We start from the raw sequence: 19,199 nt of genomic DNA on the forward strand, positions 1-19,199 counted from the left end.
GGTTTCTCTGCAAGCTAGTTATGATATACAGTATAGTGGACAGTCATGAGTTCATATCTATGAGTTATTCCTCACTAGGGTGAGAACAGGTTAGCATCCAGAAAGTCCAAGCACTATTTATAGTGGCTGTCAGCACCACGCTGAACCACCACAGCCTGCTAATTAGTTGCCCTCTCAGGTAAGGACTGAAGTGCAGCCGCGCATCTCCCTGCCACACAATCAACCAGAGGAAGCCTTGACTGAACTTCAAGCACAATTATAATGCTGGCCAATTTTCCTCAGCCAGGTCAGAACCCGCGAGAGCCCCACGAGGATGCTGAGAAGGCCTTGTCAAAACACATTGAGGTATGAGGCCAAGAGCAGGCTTCTCCATGGCACAGCATCTCTGACACACCAGCAATCTGACATGACACACATGCTGGCCGTCTAAATGAATTGAGAAGGTTCATGGCGTCAGCTTAAAGATGTAAAGGGAAGTTTGTGTGTGTGTGTGTGTGTGTGTGTGTGTGTGTGTGTGTGTGTGTGTGTGTGTGTGTGTGTGTGTGTGTGTGTGTGTGTGTGTGTGTGTGTGTGTGTGTGAGAGGGGGGGGGGCTTATTTCAGCTGAATGCAACAGTTTTTTTGTGGGGGTGCAGACAGACTCAGATCCCATGCTTGAAGTTGACAAGGGTCTGCCACCATGAAAATTCTGTGTTAAATCGCACCGCGCTCAGTGCCAGAATTAGCTCCTCACCACACTCCGCACAGATGGCATCAGCCGTGCTCACTGCAAATGCCTTACATTCTAGTCCAGGCAGACTGACCCCTTCCTTAATCCTAATTAGGAATGCAATTTTCACCCCAGCCCTTTCCAAGTGCGATGAAAATAAATCTCTGTGGTTTATGCGTAGCTAAGGCACTGGCTTCTGTGAAATAGGCAGCTACTGAGACAGCCTGAGCCTGCTGATTGTGAATAATTAGATGTTTAATTTAACTACTAGTGCAGTGTTTCATCAATGACTACTACCAATGTGAACTACTACCATATGCCCCTTCAGGTGAATAATGAACTGGTCAAATCATACCATGGTGGTGAATCCCCGGATAACAACATTCCACAGGCTGTCTCTTGGTCCCTGCATTCTAAAGCTCATAAACCCCCAACCGGCGCGCGCACACACACACACACACACACACACACACACACACACACACACACACACACACACACACACACACACACACACACACACACACACACACACACACACACACACACAGTGTCACACACACACACACACACACACACACACACACACACACACACACACACACACACACACACACACACACACTTTTTAACAATGTTGAAAATCTTTCACAATTTCGGAAAATCTTCGCGCAGAATAGACCAGGCAGGAAGTGGCTAAATGATTACTCCTGTACATTACAACATGGTACGAGAACTTAGATACCAGACATATCATACACTCTCTAGAGTTAAATAGAGTCTAATATAGTTAAATGAACACTGAGGGTTGTTTTGTGTACCAGCCCAGTACTTCCTTTACCTACTAATAATAATAATGTATTTGGCCAGTACACTGACAGAGTCGGGGGTGGGGTGCTGAGCCACGCTGGCCGCAGAGATAAGCGGCCATTGTTGAGTGTGTGGCCGGTGAGTGTCGCTGACCGCGATGGGCTAAGGCTCGTCTGACAGCTGAACAATAACGCAACACTGCAGAGAAGAGACATGTTGACTTAGCAGCACCAAAAGGTTTAATCTGCCTCACTTCCTGCATGGTCCAAGGATGCCCACGCAGAAGGTTTCAAAAGTGCTGCGCTGAAAGGGAGTCTTTTTGTGGCGCTGCGTTTAGGGACAAAAACGCTCTATGCAGGAACGCTTAGGCCACTTCCTTTTGCCTTGTTTTCACCTGTTTAGCTTTGTCCTAACCCACAGCCACCCACAGTATATATTCTCTCTGTCCTTGTATTTAGGGATGTGACATTTAATTGAATTAATGAATTTAATCGATTGTAAAAAACCCTAACCCCTAACCCTAACCCTAACCCATAGTAGATCTACAAGTCTATAAGCTTGTGCACAGTGTTGTGTGGTTTTCTTCGCTATTTTTGTGCATTTAGGAGATGCTCTTATCCAGAGCGACTTAAAAGTGCAAGATCGCACTAAGCAGAGTAAGCAATGAACCATAATCAACAAACAACAGGGTAAATAGTCACACAAGTAGAATGCATCGATAGTGGCAGCCCTACTTGTACACCTATTACAAATCACTGTAATCGATTCACACTAACCAACAGAGTGTGTGACACCCCTGATGCAGATGTGAGGCCTGTAGCCAGTACAGCCAGAGTGGAGCCAGAGACAGTCATGTGCTGAACACTGCAGCACACAATAGTAGCACTTGGGACGTACAATGTGTGAGAAGGCAGCAGGAAGCTCATAAACTCTTCATAATAGGGCCTCCCGGCGGCATTCAGCCCCATCATCGAGATGCTATCGGCCCAGAAACAGCAGGAACAGCACAAATCACTTGTGTTTCTAAAGTCTACTCTTCCAACAGTAGCTGGTTCCTGTTAGTCCATCTCATTAATTGGCCTTTGTTTGCACTCCTGAACAAAAGCCATCTTGTGTAACGGGGCAGCCAGCAACTCAGTAATCCATGACAGTTAGGCCAGTTGAATGCATACATTCCCTTCCCTTTTGAACTCTCTATTATGTGGCCCCAATGGTCTTGCTCCAGTTTTGGCGATGTATCCTTTTTTACTGTGATTCTCAAGGAGTATATGACTAATGACAGACTAAGAAAGAAACTATAGATAGCTTGCACAAACACGAATTTCACCAACTGTTTTTGAACCTGTGATGTGACAATAAAGTTGATTCTGAGACAGGTTTAAGAAAGATTTCCCTTTCTCATGTCTATCAACAAAAATAACATTTATCAAAACTCTTGGCCAGACCTGACAGTGTGTGGTTTTCATTATCAGCGCTGGCAATAGCTGAACCTGTTTATTTCTTAAGAACTCAACCACATGCTATTCCATTTACTTTTTTTTTTTTTTTCATGCATGCAGGCGTGCAGACCTCAGGCTGTTAAGCAATGAGCAACAATTCAAATCCACCAGCCTAAGTGCTTTCACTGTTGTTCTGGAGCAATGATGTATGGCTGTAGAGTACGACATGTAAAAGAAGGCTGTCAATCACTTCACTTCTTGAATAGACACTAGAAAATGATTATTAGTTAGTTACTATATACACCTCAATTCACAACGTGAAATGCTTTTGAGAGATGCAGAACCAGAATCTGCTTGATGTTTACTTTTACTGTCAAACCTACTGTATATATAGAGAGAGGAGTGCTGATGGTTATTGCATAGCAAACCGGCCCCCAATCAATACTGTTAAGTAGGGAGTCAAGGGTCAAACAAGTTACTGCTGCTCAAGATTTACACTTTCGCAAAAGATTTCTGTTAAACCAGACCTCCAGGCTTTCAAATTCTAGCATCTGGCCAGCATTTTGTATAATGCTGTGGGAAGCAAGTCAGGCAATTTCATTGCTCCTTAGTAAGCACTAGTGTGGAATACATGCACAACAGAGTAGAATGTGAGGTCACCAACAGTGTGTGACTGTGTGTGGGGACAAGTGATCACAGGTGAGCCAAGCTTTGACAGGCATGGTTGAAGGGACATGGGTCACATTTTTACCACCAGACTCAATCGACAAAGTCATTTGTCGATTGTAAAAGTAAAAAGGCCACCAAGGCCAAATAAGCCATAACTTTCTCCCCTGTATTTTTATTTAGAGTTGGGCAATTTTTTACACTCCAGGGTCCAGAGTTAAATTAACTCCGGTCTTTGCAATGACAGAAAAGCCTTTGCTGTCGATTCTTTGGCATATATTAGAGTTGTAAAGAAATCATACAATTGCATATGAGTATTGATTAAAATCATATTTACATCCAGAAAGATTGTACTACTGTGCATTCTAATAGTTGTTTACTCCACATTGACAAAATAGCTTCTCACTAAAAGGGTGGAGTTGCTCGCTCATAAAGATCCACATACTAAACTTCTGAGACATCACATTCCATTCTGAGAGATTCAGAGCGGACAGTAAATCATTATGATTATTTGTCATTTGTCTAAAACGTGCCTACTATCCAATAAAGAAAGAGAGATGTTGACACCAAAGTGAGCAATTTCCGGTTAACCACTTCAGCCATATTTTATATGGTATGCATCGTGCGATGTTGATAGATCGCAAATAGCCTATCTATAAGCTCACACCCCGATGCAACATGTTATGAGCTTGTAGATCTGCTACTTTTGCTAATTGTGAAACTTTTTGAAAATGAGTGAAAATTGAAATAACAACAACTGCATATACTGTCTGCAATAACAACAATACATATGAAAATGGAGACATAAAAGTGAGACATTTCCGGTTACGGGTGACTCAGTGAGCGGCCTTCTTCTCAGACAACAAATGTGCACAAAGGCATACTCTAGCCTCAAATAGTTTGCATAGGCCGCCTGAGTTGTTGCAAAGGGAATGTTGCTGTACAGCAGCTGGTGGAGGGATGGGGGAAGCATCTGAGCCTCATGCTGCCACTGACCTCCCCTCTCCAGCTTCCATCACCTGCTCAGGGAAGAATCCTCTGTGGGTTTCCGTGGGAAATGCCAGACACATGCAATAGACAGGCAACCTAACGACACGGCTCAATGCCGCTGAGTACTATTTCCAGACTACATAACGTGAGCTATGCCATCATGCTCTTACAGTCACACAGGAAACAATAAAGGTGCATGCCATGGTACAGCCTGTTGACGCTTGGTACCATTTACTTTGTTGTACAACAGTGCTGCTCTATGAAAAGAACTGATTTAACCACTCTCAAACCGCCGTACTTACAGACAATTATAAATTACAGACCATTATAAATTGTCATCATTGTCTCTTTAAATAGCAAAAATAGCAGATCCAAAAGGTCACAATTGCATCATGATGTGTTGTGAGCTTGTAGAATGACTAGTTTCGGCTCAAGTCGTTAACTAAAAAAACACAATGCAAAGCATTTTCAGTTGAAGATCATTTATTCACTTTTTTTTGCTGAAAATCTCTTATTTTAGCGAAGCACGTTCGACGAAATTAGGCTTAGCTCCAAAGTGCTGTCGTGTTAAAAATAGGGCCCGGCTGGTGACCTTAGTCACCTGCTGTCTTTGCTTGTATCCACACACAAAGTTTTCTGTGGCACTTGTGGCTGGTATGGCTGAGTAAGGAAACCCCACCTTACGTGTGACCCTTGTTTCAATATTATCGCCTCTTTATGATTTACCTCGGGGTGGCAATAAATAACAAGGTCAAATACATACAATATACTGCATGAAAATGCTTTGAAAGAGGTTGTTTTTCAACATAATCTTTGTCTTTCTGCAAAGCTAAGAACCACTGAGCTGTTTTGTAAGCAGATTATGCCTTTGTCTGGTGTTTACGTGCCAGTAGGACAGCAGAAAGCAGCCTGCCTCTGGACCTTGATCCAGAAAGGAAATACAAACCCGTGGATTTCCGTTTACCTCATCATTTGTGGCAAATTCAGTTTCATCTGACAAGATGATACAGTCTGTGCCGTATTATATGCAATATGTAACCCTGGAAGGACTCAGCCATGTGTAGGAAAAAAATAACCTGTTAATAGGCACTGATTGCAGCTGAACATTCGTAGCAGTGAGTCGAATATTCCATCACTTAGAGAGAAGAGCCGCTAGTCTGCCTGTTGCTCCTAGTGTGGAATATCTATGGAATCTCTGGAGCAGCACATAGCTGGCCCACCCCTGATAAACGATGACTAACACAGATTGGCCATCTGCCAGGCCTGATCAGCTTAAATGCATTCTACTCCTCACTGATGGGACAACAGTATAACAGAGCAGACATAAATGATAGCACACACTGTTCACCACACAATCATATCTGAGACCTTACACGTGATCACAAGGCCCCAAAGCCCTGACTATCCTAGCCTTCTCCTTGAAGAACAATGCCCTTCTCCCTCCCGAGTACCACACCAACAAGAAGCCTGGCCACAGGATGCCGCCCTCAGCCATGTGCAGGGATGATCTTGATGGTTGGTGATCAGAGATAAACTGCATGGTTGGTCAGTTCCGCATGAGTGGCTACACTGGAGGGGGGATGTTCATTACACCAAGCATCAGTTGGACGGAGGTCATTTTGAGGCAGTCATCAGCCTAGATACATGTAGACTTCATCTGAAAGTGTGGTGGAAAGCGCACAAAGCCATAAGATAATTGTTCTCGCTCACACCGGATTGAGCTGGAATGGTGGGTCCTGACGAAACTCTGGGTTCAACTTAGGGGTGGAGTAGAGTTGGGTAATGTGTGTGTGTGTGTGTGTGTGTGTGTGTGTGTGTGTGTGTGTGTGTGTGTGTGTGTGTGTGTGTGTGTGTGTGTGTGGGTGGGGGGGGGTGGCCTCAGTGTGTTTTTCTCTAGTTTTCTACACAACAGGCACACACATCTCCTTGGGGGTCCCATGTGAGCGCTGTAAACTTTATCCCTGCCGACTAAAGGCTTTGTTCTTGTGCGTTCTACTGTTTGTCTTTTTATTTTCTCAATAAATTATTTGTTGGCTCTTTGCTTTTGTATGTGTTGAATATTTTAGGATTTGCACATCTGTGCTCCATGTACAGCTTCTTTAGTTCTAGACAAGAATGATGAGATGTGGCTTGGTATAATGTAATGTCTTTGCAAGCTGCACGCACGGATCAAATACCTTACAAAACTCGACAGCTACAGTTATTTGCTTTCTTCTTGCTTTATGGAACACACTCTGTACCAAATGGAACCTTATCTAAGTACGTCAGAGAGTTACAAAGGGATACATTACTGTCAGGGATACGTTTGTTCCCTTACAGTAATAGTCCCTCATTATTCAGGCAGGCAGACAAATCTCCATGTTCTTGGTGGGTCTTCCTTCTAAGGTTATCTTGTCGGCTCTGATAAAGACCATTGTATAAATATGTTAAGCTGGCTTTGGAAGTGGGACTGCCTTGTGAAAGGAAATGGCATGAGAGATAAAGAAAATGTCATTTTAGGGGTGTTTCTGCTGTATTACATAGCTGGAATGTGAAGAGAAGCTTAATTATCAACTTTACTGCATACAAGTCAGGAAATCCCTCGGCTCACATGTGGAACATTAGTCTCTTTACCACTTCTTTTGCTTTTTGCCTTTTATCTGGAAATAGTGAAAATAATAATGCTCTTCAAAGATACTTTAAATTTGTTCCTTTTAAACAAATTTGTAATTGTTTTTATTTTAATTATTTAATTTGTTTTTATTATTATTATTCTTATTGTTATTATTATTATTATTATTATTATTATTATTACCCTTATTATTATTATTATTATTATCATCATTAATATTATTATTACTATTATTATTTCCTAGTAATGTGAAGTATTGACTTCAGGCAAGCAACATGCAGCTAAAATTAGAACCACTTTGAGGCAGTAGCCCATGCCTTCAAAATGATCATTTACAAAGATGACCAACCCTTCAGCTTCAGTTTCAGTAATATTACTATATGATTATATTGTTTACTATGAAACACAACTAGGAAAAGATCCCAAGGCAATGCTCCCTCTAACAGCGCTCAGGCATGGGCCACCATGTTACAAACTCGCCACCTATGTCTGGCATCCTGGCAAATATCTGAAGCACGTACTTACCCAAAGTATGTCCTCACACACGTGTGACAACTGGACTGTGTACATGCGGTCTCTGGGCTTCTACCACGCTCTATAGCCCTACTCAGTACAGTGAAACCCACAAAAGACATGGACTCTCAGATCATTACCCACACACAATGATCTTTTCTGACAGGATCAGGAAATTCCATTATGTCCCTAGATATCAGCCATTTCAACATTCTTTAAATATTTATTCACCTTCCATCCAAACACTTTAGGATGTTTTTTTCACCCAGCTGTTGAAGTTTTTATGCGGGCAGACCAACGACAGTCAGATGAATGTATTCATGATCGTCTTATAGTACTTTTCCAAGTTATTCTTTCTGCATTTATATGCTTATTTTTTAGGATAGGATAAGAGTGTAAAAAGACAGGAAATCGAGGGCAGAGAGAGCTCAGTTTGAAGTATAGACCCCTAGGGGACCCCAGCCAATAAAGTATATACGATTTAAGTGGTTAAAGCTAATCTTTGTTTTAATACATTAATAACAAACATCACATTTTTCCTCCTCATAAAACATTCCAAGTTGTAAAGCGGCATACTGTAACAGCGCTATCTATTCCAGTTAAATCCGAACATCTTTACCACTAAGTAGCCCAGAAGGGATAGCATCTCACACCATATGGACAGATGGTGCGGTTACAATCTGTCAACACTATCTGGCCAGTCAGCTTGAAAGCATCACTGACTGCAATGATGCAACTGGTGGGGTTTCCACAACAGAGAAACTATTGATCTGAAAGAGTCTGATGCCCTTTTTGAATTTACATGAAGAAACATTTCTTGTACTCCTGTCTTGTACAGCATGCTTTGAGAAATGTCTGTGTGTGTGTGTGTGTGTGTGTGTTGTGTGTTACTTGTGTGTCGTGCGTGTACTTCTATCAACCTGCCCCAAGAAGTTTGTGATGACTTGATTTGTTTAGGATGGCAACATTGATTCTTAATAAACCCTGTATACTTTGTTGACCGGCCACCCCCACGAGTCTATACTGTTATTCCCCTCCACAGCTCTTCACAATGTTGAAAACGTTCATATTTTACAGTATTCTTATTGTGCACAAAATCATGATGGAATTACAGGTAGCATTAGAGCCGTAGATGTGCTATTTTTGCCAAATGTTCGCCCAGAATAGGGACGCTAGAGTTGAATGCGGTTTACCTGAAAACACATTTGAAAGGAAATGTAAATGAACTGGGTGACATTATATATTTTCTGTGCGCTAAGCTTAAGATGGTTTAAAGGAGGATTGAGGATTTCATCGATACTGAGCTTTTTAGCCTCATTGTGAACCATTAGTGATGCATGTGTCACTGAACTGATGAAGAGTCAGTCGTGAGTACTTTGAAACGGCTTGCTAAGACATTTTTCACTGGAAACTCACCGTGAAATTCAAAACATCACCCCGGTAACTCTCACACATACAGTATGCACATGTACTGATGTACTCTCTCACCCACAAACACGCACGCACACACACACACATATACGCTCTGTTACTCATTGGTATGTAACTCCCTTTGGATGGCCACCAAGATTTCTGTCATGTCCTACCGCAAGCACTCTGAAATCCCCTCTCTGGAGAAACTGTGCTGTCAAGTACAGCACCATTGAGTCCTTTTCACAATGTATTATATGATGACTATAATGTACGTACACTGCATCGTACACAGGACATTGATTTAATCTCTCAACTTTTGATGATACGCTACAGCTTTAGGAGCTCAATGTGTGACGTTTCAAAATGGCAGGTTAGCAGGCTGGAGATTCATCAGCCCGCCATAAATAGTTGCTCAATTTAATACAAAATAATAGAACATGAGCCCATAAGGTTCCAGGTCACCAGCACTGACCAGGGCCATATTGATTGTGTAAGAACTCTGCTGTGCTGAGCGGTATTAAACCCATTTCACACTTGGTCCTTGAACATGTCAGTATGACATCTTCTACCTGTCATCTGGCTGTCCCTAATAAATTCCTCAACATGGTCACTTCTGTCCGAAGCTATAATTGCTTCTGTTTGACGATTATCATCGTCAAAGACTTGAGTCGCAGATAGAGCATTTAGTATGTGCCTATTAGAATTGATCTTATTGACTGGCCGTGCAACAAGATGCTCCTTGTTGCTATTCAGATAAATATGACTTTGAGTACTCTTCTTAAGCAGAGCTGTCAATCACTGCCTCTGCAGTAGAACATTACAAAATGTATGATTGGAGGACAGATGTCTGTCAGAGGACATGGGTGGAACAGCTCCATCAGTAGTTACGGCCTCCGAATTTAGGAGACTGCGGGAAATGGGAAAATTATGCTGCAGGAGATGACACAGGCCCAAAGAATGCTAAACAAATGTCTTCCCTTTAGACACTCACTTTCATATCAGATAAAAGTCATCTCCCCACTCCCTTTTTCCTGCAGTTGTGCCGAGAGCACTAAGCAGCATAACGTTATGATTGACATCTGGTGAGGGCACTTGAGGTGCTGTACTGCAGCTTGTTTCTAAGGTAATGCATAATAGAAAGTTACTGTTACTTCAACTTTATCACAGATTAGCCTTTCAGCTCCAATCCATTCTGCGTTTCCACTGGGGGCATACGTCACCAACTTTGCTCTGAATTCCATTTCATGGGGTCTTTAAATATAATCCACAGAATGAGATTTAGAGAAGAAAAAAAAGGTGATTATTTTTCCTCTTCTTTTAAATCCAGATCATGGTTCTGATGAACCGGTCAAAAGGATTGTTCAGTCATGCTTTCTCCAGCTATGAAATAGGCTATCTCAAAACGAGGGCCTTTTTTCTATCGTTTTCTTTTTTTATCCCACGGTGACCTAGAGAATGTCATCCATGCTATTATTTCTTCTCAGTTAGATTACTGTAACTCCTGGCAAACTCCCCAGTCTCTCCCCTGCCTACAACTCATCCAAAAATGCTCCACTGAGACTTTCAACATAACAACAGCTAGGACGAACTGCAACACCATACTGTATTTATTTTAGTCTCCCTGAACTATTTTAGAGATTTCTGATTGATTTGAATATTTCACTGATTACTTTTAGGGCTTGTATGAATAAGGAAACGTTTAATACCCCATGACCTGGCACACAGCATCCTCGAGCTGTGCCCTTCTTCTAAACAGCTTGAATTCTGCAACATGAAAACACCAAAATCATTTAGATACATATGGTTAATGGCTGCATCGAATATTCCATCTCAAATCATATATGTACGTATACGTGTCTGACTATGGGCGCAATGCTGTGGAACTAACTGTGACCAAAACACCTGAGGTTGTCATATGACACTGCCTTTTGGCTATTTTTAGTTTGGTAATTGCCTTTTGTTACAGGCCGGTAAACAGAGGATGAATCCGGAGCGATTATCTGGTTATGACTCCCAGCACAGAGCGCCGCCTCGAGCCCTCTTCTTTCATAGAGACGGTAGCTCAACCACGCGTAGTTCATCGCCAGCATCACGTCATTAATGAAGCCCCTAATTATTTCACTAAGCTGACAACATCCCGATGTTTGATCGATGGCAGTCTCATCTGACTTATTGATATGCTCCATCAGTGTCCAGTGAGCACAAGAGCAGGGAAACACTGCACTAGTACTTCCTGCCTCTAGGGACCACAGATAAAGATCTTTAAACAGGAAGCCTATAACATTGCCCTAACTCAGACGGATTGGAGCTTGGCATCTCAAAGATTATCCTGTTCATCTCGAGTAGTCTAAACATCACATAATAACATCCTGGCAAAACAAACAACCATTTCTGCCGGCTATCAGGAAAGATTTATTAAACCATGCAAGATAATTATTTGTCATTTCTCCGATATCTTTTCTATTGTGTGTGCATCTGATACCAGATTGCCTTTTATGAGAAATTCTATTATAGGCCTGATTATACTTTGTGCGTCCGTGTAGATGCAAGGGTCTGCATACAGCAGATTTATATATGTTTTTGTATATACTACAATTTGGTGTCTGCAGACGTGCACACATTCAGTAGCAACACAAACTGCACTTAATACAAGGCACCCCCTAATGACCTTCCAGACAACTGAAGGACTTGCCATTGTGAGAAGAGGCATTCCTGGGATTCAGATTCAGCAAAGATTTGAGAAGTCTTTTTAATTTAGGTTTGTATTTTCTTTATCAAACCTGCCAACAAACTTTCAATTTCAAGTTCAAGTCCTTATCACATGTTCATAAAATAAAGCGACAAATCTCTTTACTCAACCTCTCCGAAGAGTATCTATTTTTCTTTTCCAGCGCATGTGCACGTGGTCGTGTATATGAGTTGGTGACGAATTTAAGTGGCTATGCGGATGTGGAACGTATCCTTTGGCCTTTAGCCTACACTATATATTTAGATTTTCCCATGAGGTAGGCAATGGTGTTTGTAATATTGCCATTAGGAGGTTTTGTCCAATTATGCACTATCTAAGAAATGGCTTCCAGTGTTTCTTTTTTTTTTATCATGATAGTCTTATTGACATTACACATAATCAAATGGTGGCCATTTTGCTCTTACATCATACTCGAGCATGATGTAATGGCCGCCATTTGAATATGGTGCGATGGAGGCACGCTGCACATAACTGCCATTTCTGGAATGCTAGTGTGATGGTGTTTAGCTTTTAACCTCAGCATCTGCTACAGCTTACTGAGAGAGGGAAAATGATAAAAGTGGGATAGAAGGCTGGATTCTTCCCTGTGAGGACTTGACTTTGTGTAGATTTCTGTCTCTGGAGAGGCATCCTCAAATCCAACGTGTTTTTCACGCAACTTCAGTTGTGCTTTCCTTACAAAGTCCTCATATTATTTTTTCCCTCTCTTCTTGGGCCCCGGGGTCCTGCTCATCAACATGGTTCCCTTTTATCTCGCAGAAAAACAGGTGGGTATGATTGTTATTCCCTGCACACATGATATGAAGATTTTCCCCCCATATGTTTTCTATTCGGAATGCTGCATTTGCTGCTAGCACAAAACACACACACACACACACACACACACACACACACACACACACACACACACACACACACACACACACACACACACACACACACACACACACACACACACACACACACACACACACACACACACAACCACAGACACACACACACACACACACACACACACACACAGGTTTGGGAGGGACGCCACAGATATTTCTGGTCACGTCCCTGACTGCCTCAAACACCTCCACCCACGCCTACTCAGCTGTTTGGGTCCATTCCACAGCAAGGGTCATGTGATACAGTGCTTTGCCTGTATCCCAATGAAAAACTGTTTCCCTACAGATATCCATCTGGGTGAGCCAAGGCGTGTTCTAATTATCTTCTGATCAGATTTGAACACTACAATTTGTTATGAACATATTACAATCGATCGGTAGCATCCATGACAAATGTACCAACTCGGGCCAAACGCTTTTCTTCTGGTAGCTGTTTGAGCGCAGACCACTCGGGGCATTTCTTTATAGCCAAACATTTGGTGATAACAGCTGATTTACAAGCTCACGTAGATCTGAGCTGGTAGAGCTGCCGTTTTCAGTGAAGAGAGGTGGGGACAAAGTATAGACAGCCCGGTCAACTAAATGTATACTGTAGGGCTTAAGTGGTTAAATGCGCCATGTTGTTGGTATCCGTCTCACTCAGGCTTTCTAGAGAAGATACATCCAAACAGTGATAAAACAAGTACTTGGCAGGAAGTGACATGCTTTCTGCGCATTCATTCTCCCTGTGTTACACTGCCATTTACTGTCTCTCCAGTAAAATGTCAGACTGTATGTAACTTGCCCACAGGGGCCCAGCATGCCATTCAGAGAGCGCTCTAAACATTTGCTCACGAGCTTTGGGTGCGTAGGGAAACATCTGACAACATGCACCTCCGGTGGGAGGAACTATCAGCACTCATCCTGGGGCACACATCAACCATGCCAGCCTGCTATACCACACATGCCAAAGCATGAATGAACCGCTGACCACTTGGCTCTGATTGAACTAAAACCCTATATATACATAAAACAGCGGAAATTGACGATCTACAAGCTCACAGGTCTTTTTGTAGGTCTGCTATTTTCACCTGTTTTCACCAAATGTTCGGCTATTGTGACATGCCCAGAATAGGGACGCTAGTGTCCAGGTGGTTCTAACAAATGGTTGAATGTCTAAAGCTTCCTTGTTTTATCAGGAGTGAGAATATGGGAGTCAACACAACACCAGTGGACAGCTTTACCCATGATCTTATCTGTTCAGTTAAAGAGACTCTCTATCTTGTCCCAAAGCGCTCAATTGGTTTATTCTCAGCTGCAATTATGTGAAAACTTATGTTGAGTCACAAACAAGTCAATTGGGCAAGGTTTTCCCAGAAATAGCTATCCAGTCCAGATCTTCTTCCTAATTCAAATAGTAAAATAAACATGAAGTTGACATTTTTATGATACAAATAAATAAAATAATATGCTAAAAGAGTGACTTTGATGCCTGTTTATTGCAATGTCAATGGAGAGGGATATACATTTCGAATCAACAGAACAATCATTGCCGATATTGCACCAATATTTAGAGTTACATCATGGCAAGGTAACTAATACACCACCTAAACCTTTACCAAAGTGCAATTTTGCTTAATACACAATATTAGGCAGTAGGCTAATATTGCATTTATGTTATAAAAAAAAAAGAAATGTGCTGACTTTTCTTAATTTGTTTATGTATTCAAATTAATCCAAATATATATAAAGGCAATAAATCATGGAGCATATGGATGAGCACAGGTGCTTCGTAAAAGAATCCAAGTGATGATCTTAAAGTTTATATTAGCTCAGAACTAATCCACTTTGAGCAGCATCCAAGCTCTACATATCTTGGCTCTGCTCTTGGCAGCGGCTTCCTGGCAGATGAACCAGTGCATGCTGCTTTCTTTGGCATATTAAAGTAAAACAGTTCAGGTAAAGCCAACAATGGAAAATGTTCCATTTAGATCTGACTGAAAGGTCTGCTGTAAACATACAATCACACACACTTAAACATAAAAGCCAGACAACTATTTTGCTACTTTGACATTGAAATGAAGCATCTTTACAGGACTGGTCAGCTGTAGGCTACTGGTTATATCCATGACAATAACAATAGCATCTCAAACACACACAGAAGCCGCATTTAATTTGACCGCTACAGAAAAATAAAAATGAACACATTGATAATGCATGTATATTGTAATCACACAGTGTGATTCAGACTCCCAGATTAAGACAACCATATAAAAAAAACACCATAGTTAATTCTATGAGTACCCATGCTTAATCAATGCCATACGCAACAATTATACATTTAAAGTGTGTCTTGTGGCCATCATTGGCCAGGTCAGATTCTGTTAGTTCAGCTGTGGTATAACCACATTTGGCCTGCTTCTAAGGACAGCAGAGGTGCTGACTGGAAGCCAGCTGACGGCATGGCTAAAACCCTGTCCAGACAAGTCAAAAAAAATATCTTAAACCTTAGACAAGTAAATCCCCTCTGAAAATGTAAATTGTTTCTGGATGTCAGCATGACCCCTCACAGATTGACTTATGCAACAGAACGAAAGCATAGGCCTACTACCAGACAGAGACAGTAAGACAGTCTTAAGACACCAGCAACAGATTTGAAACAAGCTCCATTCTATCCCTAAACTAAATCTCAAAACATTTAAGCCAATCTGCACACTTAGAAGATCACTGAAGCTGTAGGCACTGTCTTACTGTATGTGTGTTTGTCCTTGTTCCATACAATATGTCAGGGTTCTACGATTTGCTATTCAAGAATATAAGCAGTGGTGGTAAAAGTACTAAATGTTTTACTTAAAAGTAAATAATAATCATAAAAGTAGCAATACTGCAATGTAGAAATACTCTGTTACAAGTAAAAGTCCGGAATTCAAAATGTACTTAAGTAAAAGTACTAAACCATTGGTATTAAAAAAGTTAAGTTTGCTGGCCTATTCATTTTCAAAATGATCTCATTCAAACAAACAAAAGGAAATGCAAAAATGCACCTATAATTGCAAGATGATGCAACAGTTGACTAATTTCTAATTTGTTCCCGGGAGTCCAAACATGGAAGCAAAGTAGGATTCCATCACCTCCTTAAAATAAACACAATTTACAGAACCGACACATGTACAGTACACTCACTGTAAACAGTAAACACATTGACTGTACCTGTACCATCTAAAGGAGTTACACTGTATCTCGCCGTTGGTTTAAACGAGTTATAATGGGGGGGACGCAGAAGCCCGTCTGTTCACCAGTGTTGCCATGTCCGCTTATTATAAGCGACTTTGGGCTTCTTTTTCTGTGAAGTTACTTGTTGGTGGTTGAGGGTTGCGCTTATTTGGGCTTGTTTCTAAAGTGTAGCCTACTTGCTTATTCTCGGCTTGTTTCCTACTGTTGTTTAAACCAGCGGTTCTCCAACATTTTCATGTCAGGGACCCCCAAATGAATAGGGCCTATATGTATTTGTCTGCGGACTGAAAATATTTTGAGCCAGGGACCCGTGTGAAAATAGCAGATCTACAAGCTCATTGTAGATCATATACGTTTAAAGTGTTCATGTGGCCAGTAGTTGCTTCTTTTGGGATTGTTTTCCCAGACCTAGGTGCTTGTTTCTCTCACAAAACCTGGCAACGCTGCTCTTTATTCCCTCATAGGAAAAACCGTTAACTCGCATCACCACTTTCAGCGCGACTCACTGACTCACATTATTACCAAGAAGGACGGTTATAACACCATGTTATAAACACTTAAACAAGACATTTCTGGTCCAACTAAAGAATACATGTAACCATACATAAACCCACTCCTCCAAGTTCAGCGAGTAAAACTTTTGAAAGTGGAGAAAAATCGAGAAACTTACTCGAAATGTGCCCCAAATGTATAACTCAAGAGCTCCAAGTGAATAGGCTAATAAAGAGATATATGCGTATATACTGTGTGTTTATTTTAACAACATTATCATTGTACGGAATACTATAACCGTAGCTGTACATTAATAAAGAAGCTATCCGAGTCCGGCATGCGATGGATTTGCGAAACAATAGAGCGGATCGCGGATTAGCGCTTTTTTAATGCGTGCTTTTGTCAATCGGTAAACCGAGAACACGGCATTTAATGGAGTCCATTATTCTGACATAAACGTTAAAGTATAAATGAGAGTTTTTTTGTTTTACTTCCAGTCCAGATGACTAGTCTGGTTGGAGTTTAGTTGCTCTGTTGCCAGATCTTGCGAGAGAAACAAGTAACCAGGGGTCTATGAAAACAAGCCCGAAAGAAGCGACTAGGCTACGGGTATTTGCCGACCTAAAAGCTTACAACGCGTTCACGATGCGACGCGTTGTGAGCTTGTAGATCTGCCATTTTCAAATTAAGAAAACAATAATCTTGTAGCCTGGGGGGGTTCCTGGCACAATATATTTTCAGATGGGGGGTCTGTGGCCAAATATTCATTGGGGGGTCCTTGACATGAAAATGTCAAGGACAACTACTTATTTTAACAACGTTAGGAAACAAGCTCAAATAAGCAACACTTTAGAAAGACTACCAATATTTCAAGCAACTTTACAGAAACATAAGCCGCTTATAATAAGCGGACATGGCAACACTGTTTAGTTGTGGGTCAGAGAAGAAGATCACTTCTGTAACAGAATCCATTTCACCGGCTTAAAGCTTTAAGATTTAAAGGACACCGTCGAAGACAATAAAGGGGAAATATAAGTACAATCCACACGCAGTTTTACTTACAGTGAGTTGAGAGCAGAATCAGAAGGCAAGCCAGACGTGTTATCGCCATCTTAGAGAGTCGATGCAATGTTCTGTTTGGCTGTACATGCGCAAAGTAATCTAAAACGCTTTGGAGTGGATGGAGGAGAGAGAGAGGGCTGGACACAGAGAGAGAGAGCGAGCGAGCGAGCGAGCGAGAGAGAGGGGGGGGCGAGAGAGGGTTGGACACACAGAGAGAGAGAGAGCGAGAGAGAGAGAGAGAGAGAGAGAGAGAGAGAGAGAGAGAGAGGCACGCTGGGAAAGGGGGGTCCTATTATATTGGGTTGCCATAGCTACTGAAAGCATCATTCTTTACACAGACAATAATTTATAGTTGACAAGATGTATAGGAGGCTTTACAACTGTGGCCTTATAGGTACAGAATTAACTGCAGGCTCAGATTAAAACCCACCAGTGTTCAGCCTTCCAGTATGTGCTGTTCGAGATGCAAATTCCAATTTAAATAGCCCAATTAATCACAACAATTATTGGGCTACCCTATATCCCTATTTTCTTGACTCATTCACTGTTTATTTTTGGCATTATTTTGTATAGAAACATCTTTGCTGAGTGGAAAATGTATAGTTTTGTGTCTGGAAACAGGAAAAGGCTTTTATGATTTCCCAGCCATAAATCACAAGTCCAGCCTTTCTCACCATATGGCAAGTCCTCAATAACAATGAAATTCAATCAATAACTCAAGCCCTATTTTATACTTTGTCGTATGATGGTGTCACACGTCGACCTACAAGCCCACAACACATTGCCTATAGCCTAATGACATGCCCAAAAATATGGATGCCAGGTTGAAAGTAGATAATTAACTTTTTTCCATTTTGCTTAAGCTCACCCCCCCCCCCCCCCTCTCTCTCATCTCTCTCTTTATTGCCTATGCACTGCAAGGCTATATTTCCTCTGTCCATCCTGACAGAAGCTGATATAACAAACTTTATAGAGGCTACCCATGCCATCCTATTCACATCAATCAAAAACATTCACCTCAAGTAAACCAGTTGCAATAAAGGGATTCCTTGCATAATAATAATAATTATTATTATTATTATTATAACAATAGAATCATAAATGTAATAATAATAATAATATTAATAATAATAATTATCATTATTACATCAATAGAATAATAAATGTAATAATAATAATAATAATTATAACAATAGAATAATAAATGTAATAATGATAATAATAATAATTATAATTTCACATTTCACCCACAGAAAGCACCAGTGTGCACACAGGAAAATTCTCAGTGTTCATTTATCCATGTGTAACTCAGAGAATGTACAAATGTAACCATTGTCCTGAGTAGATTAATACCGTACTCAGGATTTTACAGTGTAGGTAATACACTGTACATGGATCAATACAGGAGCTAATGCTGCATTTATAAACATGGAGGATCAAATGTCCAGTTGTCATGGCGGTGATATTAATAAGAACAAGATCCACAACAACGATGAGTAACACTTAGACTTGAGATAGGCAAAATCTTATCTATGCACACTCATCAGCATTGTAATGGCTTTTCAGGCTAGTGAAGTAAGTACATAAATAAGTGCATGATGCATTCATATCAATGACTAAGTATGTGATGTTATGGCAAA

At 41.1% G+C, this 19,199-nt stretch overlaps 1 protein-coding gene across 1 annotated transcript in view; it reads right to left on the minus strand.

Moving 5' to 3' along the window:
* Nucleotides 1-17,691, minus strand: part of jam3b (junctional adhesion molecule 3b) — a 39,233-nt gene extending 21,542 nt beyond the window's left edge. The window contains exon 1 of the mRNA XM_084074044.1: nucleotides 17,560-17,691. Coding sequence (XP_083930170.1) covers nucleotides 17,560-17,608 — 49 coding nt within the window. The 5' untranslated portion in view covers nucleotides 17,609-17,691. The remainder of the gene's footprint in view (nucleotides 1-17,559) is intronic.
* Between the last annotated feature and the right edge of the window lie 1,508 nt (nucleotides 17,692-19,199).

This window comes from Gymnoscopelus microlampas (genome assembly GCF_963454915.1).
Source record: "Gymnoscopelus microlampas genome assembly, chromosome: 12".
NCBI classification, from domain to species: Eukaryota; Metazoa; Chordata; class Actinopteri; order Myctophiformes; family Myctophidae; genus Gymnoscopelus; species Gymnoscopelus microlampas.